The sequence below is a fragment of the Eubalaena glacialis genome, chromosome 8 (genome assembly GCF_028564815.1).
Source record: "Eubalaena glacialis isolate mEubGla1 chromosome 8, mEubGla1.1.hap2.+ XY, whole genome shotgun sequence".
Lineage (NCBI taxonomy): Eukaryota > Metazoa > Chordata > Mammalia > Artiodactyla > Balaenidae > Eubalaena > Eubalaena glacialis.
In genome coordinates, this window is record NC_083723.1 from 128944826 (window position 1) to 128961981 (window position 17156).

The window sequence follows — 17156 nt, forward strand, 5'->3', positions numbered from 1 at the left end:
CGGGTGCCAGCGGTGCCTGCGCAGCAGCGAACAACCACAGCCAGGCCCTCGGAGCTCCTCACACACAACATCCAAAAGTAATGGTGTCACAGAGGAGAGCAAAGCCAAGACGGACGCTTTACTTGACTGTGACGAGTGACATTGGAATGGAAAGTTCCAGAATAAGAGCCCACTGCAGAAAGAAGCGGAGGGAGTATTGTGGGCAGGCAGGTGGGGTGAGGAGGGAAGGCAGGCGGCCAGGACAGGTGAGGTAGAGAGCTGGTGTCACAGGCGAGGTGGTGGATGCTGATGACATTTATGCGAACGAGCAAAGACTGAGAAAGTGCAGGTTTGGGAAGGGGTGTGAATGGAATGAACGGTCCCCTTCTGGTGCGTGTTCCTTTCCAGTTGACCGGGTCTGGAGCCAGGCGGAGGCCGTGCTGGAGATAAACTGCAGGAGGCCCCAGCACACAGGTGACCCTCAGGGCCCTCACCGAAAGGAGTGCCTTCTGACACTGGAAGGGTGACACCCCCCAGCACACAGGTGACCCACGGGCCCCCCACTGAAAGGAGCAGCCTCGGACACTGGACAGGTGACAGCCCCCAGCAGCCATGACCTGCGTGGTCTGCTTCACGACCCACCTCCAGAAACCGCAATCTGTCCTCTGTCTGGGGTACAGTCAGTGTTCTTCTCTGCCGCCAAAGGAATCCTGCCCTGTGCCGGGTAGTGTGCTGAGCCCTGGGCCCTTAAAAGCCTCACAGAAACTCAAGTGCAGAAACAATGTCCCTTAGTGGTCACTGAGGCTCCTCAAAGCCGGGCTGTGTGAGGCTGCAGCGTTGCCCAGGAGAGGGGTCAGCGGGACCCGGCCCTGGCCTCGCTGCCCCCTTACCACACGGCACCTCAACCCACAAACTGCTGCCTGCCCGCCATGTGGGCCTGTTTAAAACCGAGCTTTGAAGCTCATGTTGGTTATTTGGGAAGCAGGTGGTTTAACAGGAGTTCCTTTCACAGAAACGGCCTGGAATACGGAGAAGTTAGAAGCACCCTGGGTGCAGGGTGGGCAAGGGGGCCACAAGAACGGAGGACCCTTCACCACCTCTGTCTCCCCTCCACTTGCCGTCCACCCTTGCTGGTCCCTGGGCCGTGTTTCCAGCAGGAGTGAACGTCCAGCTGGACGTCACGTAATCCTGTGAAGGGCAAGTGTCACTTCGTGACCAGGACCCATCCTCACGTGCTCCCCTCCACCCCAGAGCGCGAGCCCACCTGGAGCTCAGGCTGGTGGCCTCAGCTGAACCCCAGCAAGAAGGGGTGACCCCAGTTTCCAAGGGCACAGGGCAGGTGTTCCAACAGCAGCCGATGGGTGAGTGAGTGCACGTCACTGGAACCGAGGTAGCTGCCGCGCGGGAGCCAAGCCTCGGCCCGACTGACCACCTCTGCAGCCCACGCTGGTTTCCCAAGTTCCGTTCCATATAATTAGGGGATTTCTTTTCATTCCCTTTTACAGAAATGTGACATTGCGTTAGATTGCTAATTTTTGCTTTTTTTGTTTTTTGCTTTTGACATACGGCTCAATACGTCAGGGAACTCTTGCCAGGAAATGAATCCATAGATGTTTCTATGACAGCAAATCACGTGCCAATGAGTGAAATTTATATGCTGAATTTTAATGGCTTGTCAGAAGAAGGGAAATGTATTTTTTAAAAATTTAATACATGAGGGGAAACGAACACAAGCCTCTTAGAGAGACTCATCCACCAGAGGGCAGACAGCAGAAGCAAGAAGAACTACAATCCTGCAGCCTGTGGAACAAAAACCACATTCACAGAAAGATAGACAAGATGAAAAGGCAGAGGGCTATGTACCAGATGAAGGAACAAGATAAAACCCCAGAAAAACAACTAAATGAAGTGGAGATAGGCAACCTTCCAGAAAAAGAATTCAGAATAATGATAGTGAAGATGATCCAGGACCTCGGAAAAAGAATGGAGGCAAAGATCGAGAAGATGCAAGAAATGTTTAACAAAGACCTAGAAGAATTAAAGAACAAACAAACAGAAATGAACAATACAATAACTGAAATGAAAAATACACTAGAAGGAATCAATAGCAGAATAACTGAGGCAGAAGAACGGATAAGTGACCTGGAAGACAGAATGGTGGAACTCACTGCTGCAGAACAGAATAAAGAAAAAAGAATGAAAAGAAATGAAGACAGCCTAAGAGGCCTCTGGGACAACATTAAACACAACAACATTCACATTATAGGGGTCCCAGAATGAGAAAAGACAGAGAAGGGACCAGAGAAAATATTTGAAGAGATTATAGTCGAAAACTTCCCTAACATGGGAAAGGACATAGCCACCCAAGTCCAGGAAGCACAGCGAGTCCCATACAGGATAAACCCAAGGAGAAACACTTCAAGACACATAGTACTCAAATCGACAAAAATTAAAGACAAAGAAAAATTATTGAAAGCAGCAAGGGAAAAACGACAAATAACATACAAGGGAACTCCCGAAAGGTTACCAGCTGATTTCTCAGCAGAAACTCTACAAGCCAGAAAGGAGCGGCATGATATTCTTAAAGTGATGAAAGGGAAGAACCTACAACCAAGACTACTCTACCCAGCTAGGATCTCATTCAGATTCGATGGAGAAGTCAAAAGCTTTACAGACAAGCAAAAGCTAAGAGAATTCAGCACCACCAAACCAGCTCTACAACAAATGCTAAAGGAACTTCTCTAAGTGGGAAACACAAGAGAAGAAAAGGACCTACAAAAACAAACCCAAAACAATTAAGAAAATGGTCATAGGAACATACATATCAATAATTACCTTAAACGAGAATGGATTCAATGCTCCAACCAAAAGACACAGGCTTGCTGAATGGATACAAAAACAAGACCCATATTATGCTGTCTACAAGAGACCCACTTCAGACCTAGGGACACATACAGACTGAAAGTGAGGGGATGGAAAAAGATATTCCATGCAAATGGAAGCTAAAAGAAAGCTGGAGTAGCAATACTCATATCAGATAAAATAGACTTTAAAATAAAGAATGTTACAAAAGACAAGGAAGGACACTACATAATGATCAAGGAATCAATCCAAGAAGAAGATATAACAATTATAAATATATATGCACCCAACATAGGAGCACCTCAATACATAAGGCAACTGCTAACAGCTCTAAAAGAGGAAATCGACAGTAACACAATAATAGTGGGGGACTTTAACACCTCACTTACACCAATGGACAGATCATCCAAAATGAAAATAAATAAGGAAACACAAGCTTTAAATGACACAGTAGACCAGATAGATTTAATTGATATTTATAGGACATTCCATCCAAAAACAGCAGATTAACACTTTCTTCTCAAGTGGGCATGGAACATTCTCCAGGATAGGTCACATCTTGGGTCACAAATCAAGCCTCAGTAAATTTAAGAAAATTGAAATCATATCAAGCATCTTTTCTGACCACAACGCTATGAGATTAGAAATCAATTACAGGGAAAAAAACGTAAAAAACACAAACACATGGAGGCTAACCAATACGTTACTAAATAACCAAGAGATGACTGAAGAAATCAAAGAGGAAATCAAAAAATACCTAGAGACAAATGACAATGAAAACACGATGATCCAAAACCTATGGGATGCAGCAAAAGCAGTTCTAAGAGGGAAGTTTATAGCTATACAAGCCTACCTCAAGAAACAAGAAGAATCACAAATAAACAATCTAACCTTACACCTAAAGGAACTAGAGAAAGAAGAACAAACAAAACCCAAAGTTAGCAGAAGGAAAGAAATCATAAAGATCAGAGCAGAAATAAATGAAATAGAAACAAAGAAAACAATAGCAAAGATCAATAAAACTAAAAGCTGGTTCTTTGAGAAGATAAACAAAATTGATAGAGCATTAGCCAGACTCATCAAGAAAAAGAGGGAGAGGACTCAAATCAATAAAATTAGAAATGAAACAGAAGTTACAACAGACACCGCAGAAATACAAAGCATCCTAAGAGACTACTACAAGCAATTCTATGCCAACAAAATGGACAACCTGGAAGAAATGGACAAATTCTTAGAAAGGTATAACCTTCCAAGACTGAACCAGGGAGAAACAGAAAATATGAACAGACCAATCACAAGTAATGACATGGAAACTGTGATTAAAAATCTTCCAACAAACAAAAGTCCAGGACCAGATGGCTTCATAGGTGAATTCTATCAAACATTCAGAGAAGAGCTAACACCCATCCTTCTCAAACTCTTCCAAAAACTTTCAGAGGAAGGAAGGCTCCCAAATTCATTCTATGAGGCCACCATTACCCTGATACCAAAACCAGACAAAGATACTACAAAAAAAGAAAATTACAGACCAATATCACTGATGAATATAGATGGAAAAATCCTCAACAAAATACTAGCAAACAGAATCCAACAACACATTAAAAGGATCATGTACCATGATCAAGTGGGATTTATCCCAGGGATGCAAGGATTCTTCAATATACGCAAATCAATCAATGTGATACACCATATTAACAAATTGAAGAATAAAAACCATATGATCATCTCAATAGATGCAGAAGAAGCTTTTGACAAAATTCAACACCCATTTATGATAAAAACTCTCCAGAAAGTGGGCAGTGGGCATAGAGGGAACCTACCTCAACATAATAAAGGCCATATACGACAAACCCACAGCAAACATCATTCTCAATGGTGAAAAACTGAAAGCATTTCCTCTAAGATCAGGAACAAGACAAGGATGTCCACTCTCACCACTATTATTCAACATAGTTTTGGAAGTCTTAGCCACGGCAATCAGAGAAGAAAAAGAAATAAAAGGAATAAAAATTGGAAAAGAAGAAGTAAAACTGTCACTGTTTGCAGATGACATGATACTATACATACAGAATCCTAAAGATGCCACCAGGATACTACTAGAGCTAATCAATGAATGTGGTAAAGTTGCAGGATACAAAATTAATGCACAGAAATCTCTTGCATTCCTACACACTAATGATGAAAAATCTGAAAGAGAAATTAAGGAAACACTCCCATTTACCACTGCAACAAAAAGAATAAAATACCTAGGAATAAACCTTCCTAGGGAGACAAAAGACCTGTATGCAGAAAACGTTAAGACACTGATGAAAGAAATTAAAGATGATACCAACAGATGGAGAGATATACCATGTTCTTGGATTGGAAGAATCAATATTGTGAAAATGACTATACTACCCAAAGCAATCTACAGATTCAATGCAATCCCTATCAAATTACCAATGGCATTTTTTACAGAACTAGAACAAAAAATCTTAAAATTTGTATGGAGACACAAAAGACCCCGAATAGCCAAAGCAGTCTTGAGGGAAAAAAACGGAGCTGGAGGAATCAGACTCCCTGACTTCAGACTATTACTACAAAGCTATAGTCATCAAGACAATATGGTACTGGCACAAAAAGAGAAACATAGATCAATGGAACAAGATAGAAAGCCCAGAGATAAACCCACGCACCTATGGTCAACTAATCTATGACAAAGGAGGCAAGGATATACAATGGAGAAAAGACAGTCTCTTCAATAAGTGGTGCTGGGAAAACTGGACAGCTACATGTAAAAGAATGAAATTAGAACACTCCCTAACACCATACACAAAAATAAACTCAAAATGGATTAAAGACCTAAATGTAAGACCAGACACTATAAAACTCTTAGAGGAAAACATAGGAAGAACACTGTTTGACATAAATCACAGCAAGATCTTTTTTGATCCACCTCCTAGAGTAATGGAAATAAAAACAAAAATAAACAAATGGGACCTAATGAAACTTCAAAGCTTTTGCACAGCAAAGGAAACCATAAACAAGACGAAAAGACAACCCTCAGAATGGGAGAAAGTATTTGCAAACGAATCAACGGACAAAGGATTAATCTCCAAAATATATAAACAGCTCATGCAGCTCAATATTAAAGAAACAAACAACCCAATCCAAAAATGGGCAGAAGACCTAAATAGACATTTCTCCAAAGAAGACATACAGATGGCCAAGAAGCACATGAAAAGCTGCTCAACATCACTAATTATTAGAGAAATGCAAATCAAAACTACAGTGAGGTATCACCTCACACCAGTTAGAATGGGCATCATCAGAAAATCTACAAACAACAAATGCTGGAGAGGGTGTGGAGAAAAGGGAACCCTCTTGCACTATTGGTGGGAATGTAAATTGACACAGCCACTATGGAGAACAGTATGGAGGTTCCTTAAAAAACTAAAAATAGAATTACCATATCATCCAGCAATCCCACTACTGGGCATATACCCAGAGAAAACCATAATTCAAAAAGACACATGCACCCCAATGTTCATTGCAGCACTATTTACAATAGCCAGGTCGTGGAAGCAACCTAAATGCCCATCGACAGACGAATGGATAAAGAAGGTGTGGTACATATATACAATGGAATATTACTCAGCCATAAAAAGGAACGAAATTGAGTCATTTGTTGAGACGTGGATGGATCTAGAGACTGTCATACAGAGTGAAGCAAGTCAGAAAGAGAAAAACAAATATCATATATTAACGCATGTACGTGGAACTAGAAAAATGGTACAGATGAACCAGGTTGCAGGGCAAAAGTTGAGACACAGATGTAGAGAACAAACGTATGGACACCACGGAGGGAAAGCCGCAGGGGGGTGGGGATGGTGGTGTAATGAACTGGGAGATTGGGATTGACATGTATACACTGATGTGTATAAAACTGATGACTAATAAGAACCTGCTGTATAAAAAAATTAATAAAATAAAATTCAAAAATTAAAAAAAAAACAACTAATACTAAACTTTCTTTGAGTTATTTGTATGGAAATATGTTAATATAAATGTTTCAGACATTACATGAAATTCCTAAAAATCTTAAAAAAAAAAAAAAATTTAATACACGAGAGAACAATGTGTCCACCCATGAAACACTGCTGCCTGCAGGAGACAAGGATAGTGAATAAAAGTGAACATATTCTGCTCCTTGACGTATGTACTTACGTTGAAGAAGCAAGTTGCACAATTAAACCCCATTTTCCCTTCCTTCTTCAAGAGGAAGGCCCTGCAAGCTGCCGTCCGTCACTGAGACCAGACCCTCGTCTCTGAGGAGTGGCCGTGATGAGGCCAAGCAATAGCAATAGCAACACGCAGCCGACTCTGCTGTGGACGCGGCTGCCGAGGCCGCGAGATGGCAGTGAGGTTGGATCCTGTGATTTTCCACACGACAGGGTGAAAACATGAGTCCCAGGCGTCAGACTCTCCAGCTGGATGATGATTTTCCCCGAGATCCATCATTACGCCCCATAACATCTGCAGACCTGACCTCCAGAAACTGACCCTCACACCCAAGGACGATGGGCAGTTTGGAGGGGAGTCTACCCGTAAGGCCTGGGGCCGCCACTTCCAGCGTGCTGGCCAGCGGGGGGAGAGGCAGAGAAAGAGTCCCGCCATCAGCCGCCCGGGGAGGGGGGAGGGGGGAGGGGAGCACGGAGAGCTGCAGCATTAGCCGGCGGAGGGGCCCAGGGAGAAACACAGAATCATGTCCAGAAAGTACTAGAACAAGCAGTTTAGGAGAGCCCAAATGTCCCCATGATGCTTCTTTTCAACCTAGCCTATAAAACCTTATTTCACGCCTACACCTCCAGGCTCACTAGGGCAAGTCCTCCACTCCGCTAAGACAGAAGGAAATGCAACGTGCCACCAGGTACAAACTAATAGAGCGCAACGCCATGGGCCTGTCCAGTCACTCGGACATGCCCTCTAGTGGCCCAGCAGCGAAGAGCCACCAGCAGCAGAAGCCAAAACACCATCCCCAGCCAGGACCCCAGGCCCAAAAGAACTCCTCCAGCTTGCGTGCGAGGCGCCACAGGGCTCCCTTGACACCGAGTGCAACCTGCTCAGGACTGGCCGGGGGAACTAGCTTAAAAACAGGGTGTTCCCGGGAGGGACCATGTGTCCGGGGAGGGACTGACCTGGGCTCAGGAAGGGCAGGAACGCGGCGCCAGGCCCCGACTGTCCTTCCCGCCTGTCCCCTCGCCTGGTGATCACAGGACCTCCAGACCGGCTCCCACAGGGCACAGCCGTGCTCGTCGGTCAGTGAGCCGACCTGTGTTATCATCATCATCGTCACCACTGTTCTAAGGAAAGAACTAGAACATATCCTCATCCCTTGGAAAATGGCTGTTTTTCCGGCATTTGAACTGATGCACAGAGCTAACCAACTTAGCAGAAACTTTGCAATAATTCCACTGGAAGAAAAATAGGTGGGTATGATCTGTGTGATAGCTCCATAAACTGGAAACAGAGTATCAAATAAATAATATTTAACACTTGGAAATACTTACGTTTATAAAAGGGTTTAAAATATTTTACTTGATGTCAGCATTTGACCTTCACAACAGCCCTGTTTGATCATCCACATTTACCAGACGAAGAAACTGCCCCTCAAAGAGGTTTAGTAACTCCCCTCCCCTCCATACCCGCTGCCAGGAGACAGGCAGGCAGTTAATCACAAAACTAAACGTGCTCTCACCAAACGACCCAGCAATCACACTCCTTGGTATTTACCCAAAGGAGCTGAAAACTCATGTCCACACAACCCTGCACACAGACGTTTATAGCAGCTTAGTCACAATTGCCAACACTTGGAAGCAACAAAGATGTCTTTCAGTAGGTCAACTGATAAATAAACTGGTCCACTCAGACAATGGAATATTATTCGGCACTAAAAACAAACAAGCTTTTCAAGCCATGAAAAATCATGGAAGAAACTTCAAAGCATATTACCAAGTGAAAGAAGCCAATCTGTAAAGGTTACATACTGTATGATCCCAACTATATGACATTCTGGAAAAGGCAGTTAAAAGATGAGTGGCTGCCAAGGATTGGCGGGAGGGGAGGGATGAACAGGTGGGGCACAGAAGCTTTTTAGGGCAGTGAAACTACTCTATGCAATCCCATAATGGTAGATGCATGACATTACACGTTGGTCAAAACCCGCAGAATGTACAAAACAAAAAGTTAACCCTGATGTAAACTATGGATGTTAGTTGATAATAATGTATCAGTACTGACCCATCAGTTGCAGTCAATGTACCACCCCAAAGCCAGATGCTGATAATCGAGAAAACCTTCTGAAGCGGGGGAGTAGTATATGCAAACTCTCTACTCGTCCTGCTCAACTTTCTGTAAATCTGAAACTGCTCAAAACAATGAAATCTATTAATTTAAAAACTTATTTTCCTCTATGTTTCGCCTCCTCCATGAAGTGCTCTCCGTATGTCTCGAACTCCCTTCGAAATGATCTCACAGTCTGACCCCGTGAGATTGAACCGCGATACACACTGGATCCCCAGCTTCACAGCCTTTTGTCACAGTGCTGGGAACAGGCGCTGGGACACTGAACCCTCAAAACTGCTCTGCCAGGAGAAGCACCCCTCCCTCTCCTGAGGAACCTGGAATGCCCCCCAGGTGGTGGCTTTGCTGCCTTGCTGACCCTCCACCTCTCTGTGCATCTCAACCCACATCTGGACGGCAGTCCCAGCAGGCCCAGAGGGTGAGGCATGGCCACAGAGAGAGTGCAAAGCACATGGAAGAATTGCATGACGTTGCCAATTTGTAGCAACAGAAACACATGCGGGGATGGATCTTCAGGATGCCAGGTCAAGGTGGAATGAACAGAAAGTGGACCAGGCGGAGTTTATTGATATGGGCCCCTAAGCACAGATTCTCCAGCCAACGGCTCCAACAGTCTCCACCGCTGGTTGACATAAGTAGGGGCACAAGGTCCCTACTGAAGTGAAGTGGAAACACCAGAACTCCCTTTTTACGTGACGGAGGCATGTGCCCAAAGGCTTAGAGAGATCAGCACAATCGACCTGCCAGTGACCCCAGGAGGGTCCAGAGGGCACGAGAAATAAGTTCATGGGTCCCAGCATCCTCGAAGGGCTCACGGTGATGCCCGCATGTGTCAGGAATACACTAGGAGCTGCTTCCATTCATCTGGGAGCCCTGAGTGCACCAGGACGATGGGGCCTTGGGGAGGCAGGGGCCAAGTGGGGGCACTTAAGGGCCAAAGAGAAGGGGATGTGGTCACCACAGAGCACTGATGAGAGGAAAGTGGCCCATGAGGCCTGGGGCAGTGGTTAGCTGCTGGCAGTGTTCCCAGAGCTGGACGAGATGGGCCTTCCACCAGCATCCAGGGACCTGCACCAGCAGGAAAGTTCTACATCCACTGAATCGCCAAAATAGTCACAGCCCCTCCACCAGTTTCCACACCTGGAAACTCCATGTCACAGACCAGAGCCCCTTGAAGGATGGGTGGGAACAGGCCCCCTGGAGGAAAGACTCTGCTACACGAGCCAGACGCTCATCCTGTTCATCTCCCCCAGCCCCCAAAAGGGACCTGCAGCCTTCTACCGCGGCAGCTGTGCACGGAGGAAAAGGACGTCAGCAGACGCTTCAGGGACCGCTTGACACTGGCTCTCAACTGACAGTAACACCGGAAGACCCAAAACATCACCAAGGCCCGCCAGGCACAGAGGGGCTTACGGGGCAGGGGAGCAAACCCGTCCTGTGGTTACTCCCCGGCTCTGGAATGCACACACTCAGCGGCTGCCAGAATCCCCACCCTGTTCCCTGACCTGCGGAGTGAGGGTATCACGTGGGAAAGGCACTCAAAGTACCTCCACTTAGGACCACCCCACGCCGCAGTTTCCACTTACGACATCATAGACCAAAAGCAACATCCCATCCCCGGAGGGACGGCAGAGGTTTGTGCCGCCACCAAGGAGGGTGACGACTCCCACGCCGTCTGCGGACGGCGGCGTGTCCTGGAGGACGGCAGTGGCTTCCACGAAGGGACCCGCATGGGGCCGACCGCTGCCGCCGCCACGTGTTTTCTCTGCCGGAGCGAGTGGCACAGCCCACGGCACCTGCTCCCCCGCCCGCGGCAGCGGTCATCAGAGGAAGCCCGCTCTCAGGGGCCGGGCCAGCCACACCGCCATCTGTCAGCGCTGCAGCCCTCGGCGCCGTCCGGGGCTCTGGGGCGCTGATCGCCTTTCCTCTCACGGGACTCGTGCAGGGGACACCGGGACACCGGGGACACTGTGGGCAGGAGGCAGCCACGGTCCCACGTGCCCGGGTGAGACGCCTGCGCTCGGAGGGGCCACGGCAGGCCCGATGCCGCAGGAGCGGGAAGGCCGCGGCGGGTGAATCACAGGGCAGGCCCTCAGGGTGCATCCTCTGCAGAAAACGCGTCTCCCGAGGAAGCTGCCCCTGGCCTGCTCCTGGGCCTCATTCAAGACTGCACGCCTGACCGTGGGCCACCGAGCAGCCGGCCGGCTGGGCTGGGACACTAGGAATGGGGCCCCGGCGGCGCGGCCGTTTTGTAGCGACACACACGGCCACCCCTCCACCCTCACTGACCGGCAGCGCCGGCCACGGCTGCCGGGACCACCTCGAACCCAGGAGGGCCCCAGGCCGCCTGCCCCCCGCCCATCACACGCTGGCTGGCTCGGCCCTTTCCTAACTCCTCACCACCTACGAGGCCGAGGGTTTTTAAGAAGAGGCAACATGTCTGCTGAGCACTTGGCGCCGTGGCGGCCGCTGGCCCAGCACCAGGACGCGGATTGGGCCCAGGCCTGCGTACCTGTGCGGGAGAGCGCCCGCAGGGTGGCTGTCAGGTGCTGCAGGACCCCTGGCGACACTTCGTAGTGGTGCACGTCTACGGCTGGGAACTCCTGACACCGTCCAAACACTCCGTCTGCAACAAAGGGAGGCAGGTCAGGTAAGAGAGGAGACAGACAGACGGCCAGGAAGCCCTGGCCACGCCCCGCGGTGAGGTTCCGAGGAGCTGCCAGGATCAGAAACACCTGCAAAGTAACAGTGTTTTAAGTGAAAAGCAGGGCATCATGGAAGCCACAGATGCAAAGGCTGAGTCCAGCGTAGTTTGGGTTTTCAGTCTACTTTCCAGCCCTCCCTGCCCAGCCCCCGCCTTTTCGTCATTTGCCACCGGAGACTTTCACACTTTTGATGTGAAGCTTTGCTCCTGATTCTCCAGTGACCAAAAGGTCAATAGTATTCAGGGCCGGTCTTCCAGATGAGAAACAGGATGCCAGGTTGCAGGAGGCACTGGTGGCGGGGGCCACGGAGCCCCGGCAGGGCTGGCTTCCGGGGGGCCTCCCGAGTACGCGGTGAAGAAGGGGGGCTGCAGGAATGGTGAGATCTTCATGGGGACCCATTATCCTGCTCTGTCCTATTTGTCTGAAATGACAGGCTCTGCTCATCAACATCTTTTCAAACCGCACCTTCTAATTAATTTAGACCCTAATTAGTCCTTATTCAGCGAACTGTTCACTTTGAGACAAGCTTCCTATGGGGGTTCAAACATTCAAATCACCGCCTTGGGTACAAAAGGCTAATTCAGGACCCAGGGCCTCACCCAGGGTGGCATCGACAGCGTCAGGCTGGGCGCAGGGGGAAAGCGCTTCCATTGTTCACTGCCTTTCAAATGCAACCAGTTTAATTAGCAGAAGCACATTTGCCCAGCACCAGGATGACCGGTAGTTGCTGCTCGGATATTCCACATGTGCTTAAGACGGACGGCCCCGCGTGAGCAGCAGAGAATCATCGTAAGTGTCCTCTCGCAGGCACCTCCTGGATTTCTGTGGGCCTCTGCAAAGCCCGGAGAATCCGGGAGGCGACCTGCCGGGCTGCTGGGCTGCTGGGAGCAGGCAGACGACAGCCACGTGAGGAGTTCAACCTTCAGCCTCTGCCACCCGCCCCCACCACCCCAGTGAGCGCTGCTGAAATTAACCCAACTGCCACCAGTGATCCGGGGACAGCTGTCTCCGAGGGAGGGTCTCCTCCCCACTGCCACCCCCCAGCAGGATGGACGGTCTGCTCGGCTGGAACACAGACGATAAGTGTCCCTGTTCTCTGATTCTGTTTCATGCAAAGAACTCCATGCCAGTGGGTGGTGTGCTTGGGGTGTGGGGCAAGGAGAGAAAAGTGAGAACTCTTCAGAATACACCCGGAACTTTCATTTCCCTCTTCAAATGGAAATATCTTGAAACCAGGGAATGGAAGGAGCATTAAGACGGTCCAACCCAACGTTTTGAGAAAACCGAGGCTGGAGTGTAGGGACCTGGGCCTCGGAGAGGGATCAGGAGCTGAGCTGAGTGGCAGGCAGAGAAATCAGGTCTGTATCAGCGACCAGCTAAACGCCTGCGGGTAACCCCGCTTCCAGGGCGCGTCTGAGAAGCACCTCCCGCAGGAAACACCCCATCACTCGGGTGGTCACAGAGGAAAAGGGGCAAAGACATTTCGTCTCTGTTTTGGAGCATTCCAAGTAAATTATTTCCCTTCTGAAGTGTAATGGCATCACTCTTTAAATTTGGTTTGTGGTGTACAACGTTGTATATATATTCTAAGACAAATATTCATTAGATTTTCTTGAAACCTTTCTTTTAAACATATATTTAGACTATAGATAACATAATACATAATATTCTTTGCGCTTTCAGAATTCGTTTTAGCTAATAATTTAATTGTTTGGGTTGTTTGAAAGCTAACCCTGGACGCTCTTTGGCCCTAGACTCTAGCCATTGCTGATGAGGTAGAGACGCTGTCCCAGTAGCTTTCTTTAATTCATAAACTTTATTTTTCAGAGCAGTGTTGGGTTCACAGCAAAATTAAGAGGAAGGTACACAGATTTCCCATAAACCTCCTGCCCCCATGCATGCACAGCCTCCCCATTATCAACATTCCCATCAAATGGTACATTTGTTACAGTTGATGAGCCTACATGACACGCCATCATCATACGGAACCCATAGTTCATGTTAGGGTCCACTCTCGGTGCTGTACTTCTATGGGCTTGAACAGATGCATAATGACATGTGTCCACCATCACAGTGTCATACAGGGTATTCTCACTGCCCTAGAATTCTTCTGTGCTCCACCTGTTCCTCCCTCCCTCCTCCCTGACGCCAGCAACCAGTGATGTTTTTCACTGTCTCCATAAATTTGCCTTGTCCAGAATGTCATATGATTGGAATCATACAGAATACAGCCTGCTCAGACTGGCTTCTTTCACTCAGTCATATTCATTTAAGGTTCCTCCATGTCTTTTTGAGCCTCGACAGCCATTTCTTATTAACACTGAATACTATTCCATTGTCTGGAGGCACCACCGTTTATTTACCCATTCACCTACCAGAGGACATCTTGGTTACTTCCAGGTTTGGGCGGTTATGAATAAAGCTGCTATAAACATCCATGTGCAGGTTTTCGTGTGGACATGTTTTCAGCTCCTCTGGGTAAATGCCAAGGAGCACAGTTGCTGGACCCTATGGTAAGAGTCTGTTTAGTTCTGTAATTAACCACCAAACCTTCGTTCCCAGGGGCTGCCCCACTTTGCGTTCCCACCAGCAGTGAGGGTTCCTGTTGCTCCACAGCCTCGCCAGCATTTGGTGCTGTCAGCGTCTGGATTTGGGCTGTTCTAGTAGGTGTACTGTGCTCGTTATTGTTTTACCAAATGCATTTTTCAACAACGTCATTCATCTTTACCACCATATTTAAAGGACTCCAAGGTATAAGTGTATGCACATGTGTGTGCTACGCACTGTGTGTCTACATGTATGTGTTTTCATGACTGCAAATGTGTGTAGGCATATGTAGATGTGTGTTGTATGTATGTGAATGTGTGTATATGTGTACATGTATTGTGTATGTATATGTGTCTACCTCCATGTGTGTATGGGTGTATACGTGTCTACTGTGGACGTACATGTTTATGTGTATAATGTGTGTGCATTGGTGTCCACATGTATGTATGTGTGTATAGATACACAGCCTCTAACATTTGTTTAACTGCCAAACTCACCACAAGAACAAGGAAGCTGCTCTTCCAACCTCTAAACTCATCCCAGAAACAGATGTTTCTAATACCTCTGTCCCAGAAACCTGGTTCCCTCACTTATTCCTCAACAAACAACTTCACTACTTTTTTCTCTGCTTCCGCTGGAGGACGGCGTACACTCTCGTTGGCACACCTCTGAGCTCGTCCGGTCCCGTGTCCACAGCGAGTTTGTGAGGCCCCTTCCCTCTCCAATGAGTAGACCCGTCCCCATGCACACTGCTCTGTGCTGCCCCGACCCCCGGACATGGCCCTGCCCTAACGTCCCGCTGGACCAACAGGCAGAACAGCCGTGGGACGTGCACGCGGGGCAAAGATGGACAAAATGGCTCTGCTCTCAGGGGCTTGCAGCTCACAGGGCAGATGGCCACACAGCACTAAGTACATGCAAATTATTCACCTCTAACTGTGATGTGGGCCACAGTGGACAGGCTACGAGGACAGCACGAAGAAGGGACACCAGCCCCGTGCCACAGGCAGAGGCCCCAGAGAAGCGGCACCTAAGGAACGGGGTGGCCCGGGCGGGGTTGGCGAGGACCTGCAGGCTGGGGAGCTGGACCTGCAGAGGGAGGGAAGCGCCTGGTCACTGGGGCTCTGGGACCAAGAGGGACAGAGCTCCAAGGCTGGAGCAAGCCGGGCAGGTAAGGCAGACATGAGGGCGTGGGGAGGGCTCGGCCTTCCTCCGGGAGCTGCAGGAGGCTGCCAGGGCCTTGCAGGCAGGGGCCGCTTTCTGCCAGGAGCCACGGGGCTGAAGGGAGCTGCCCGTGCAGAGGGGGTGGCTCAGCGAGGGCGGTGGAGATGGAAGAACTAGACAGACCCGTAGCCTTTTCGGAGGTGAGCCCGCAGGACACCGATGCTGCCCAGCTACAGGATGGTCCCACCCCCGTGTCTGCGTCCCAGAGAGGCTCTGGGCTCAAGGGGATATTCTGAGAGGCGGCTCACAGAACGTGTGTTTCTCCAAAGCAGTAACAAAGCCCTGTGAGGCTGGCTGGCAGAGGTGGGGAAACAGCGGCTGCCTCCTGACGGCCACTGGCCCCAAGCACTGCCCACGGGCCTCCAGGGGAGCGAGGCTGCGTCCTTCCAGGGGGATGTCACCCCCCAGACCTCTGCGGGAGGTGACCACAGCAACCACAGATGCAAGCATGGACTTGAACTTCCCAAACTTGGGGAACTCAGCGGAATTCCGAAGCTGTCCCCACATCCCCCATTTATTCTGCAGAGCAGAAGACTGATCGCCACTGCCTCTGGGGACCAGAGATTGGATGGGTCTAAGGATAGGAATGGGAGGGATGTTTGAGGCCCTGAGAAAGCAGATGGCCATCTCCCAGCCAACCAAGCACCACAGACCAGAAGTTCTGGGAGCAAAAGCTCTGTTTAGAGACACTCTGATTCTCAGTCACCTAGAACTGGGAGGCTGATTTCTTCCACTGGAAAGGGAAAACATTAACAATTTTTTGGTTGGATTTTGGGAAGAATGTGAAAAAACTGCTTGTTTATCTTGTCTGTTCATGTGTTTTAACCAGCCCTCCTCGGAGCACTGTTTCCACAGGCAAAAGTCACTTTCATTCATAACCATCACTGTCTCAACACCTGTGCAGGCCCATCCCAAGGCCCTCCTCCTGGACCAGCTTTCCAGATCACTTCCCCCTGAGAATGTGTGACTGCGTATGTCGCCAGCCTCACCAGCACATGCGTGTGCACACACATGCACTCCCATCTCCATGTCGACAAGACCCCCCTCGCCCCCCAACCCTTGGGCACCAACATACGTCTCTGGTCCAGGAGTGCCTGAGCTCCTAGAAGGCAGGCGTCACAGCTCCCGCCTCTTAAACCTCCCAAGCATCTGACACTGCACTCTGCAGCCCCTGTGGATTAAATAAATATCTGTATCTGATTAACTGGTGTTTTTCCCTTTGCCTGGAATAAAACAGAGATGCCCAGAGAAATGTATAACACCACTAGCTAGAACCCTAATTTGCTGTAATCGCACGTAGATTTAGAAGTCTTCAACTCCCAGCAGATGACCTGGCTGGATTAAGGACCCGAATCACTGAGGCAAAACAGAGGGGGTCACGATGGGGACAGCAAACGAGGAGCACGTGTCCCCATATTTTCTCAGCCAACACTACGTCTCCTCCCCTCTCATGCTCTCAGGCTCAGGTGCTGGCTCCCCCCGAGCACATCCATTTCC

The 17156-nt window shown here is 48.8% G+C and overlaps 1 protein-coding gene across 1 annotated transcript in view; it reads right to left on the minus strand.

The window, feature by feature from the left end:
* PTPRN2 (protein tyrosine phosphatase receptor type N2) overlaps positions 1-17156 on the minus strand; it is a 702618-nt gene that overhangs the window by 540772 nt on the left and 144690 nt on the right. Inside the window, 1 exon segment of the mRNA XM_061198224.1 lies at positions 11696-11809. Within this exon segment, the coding sequence (XP_061054207.1) occupies positions 11696-11809 (114 nt within the window).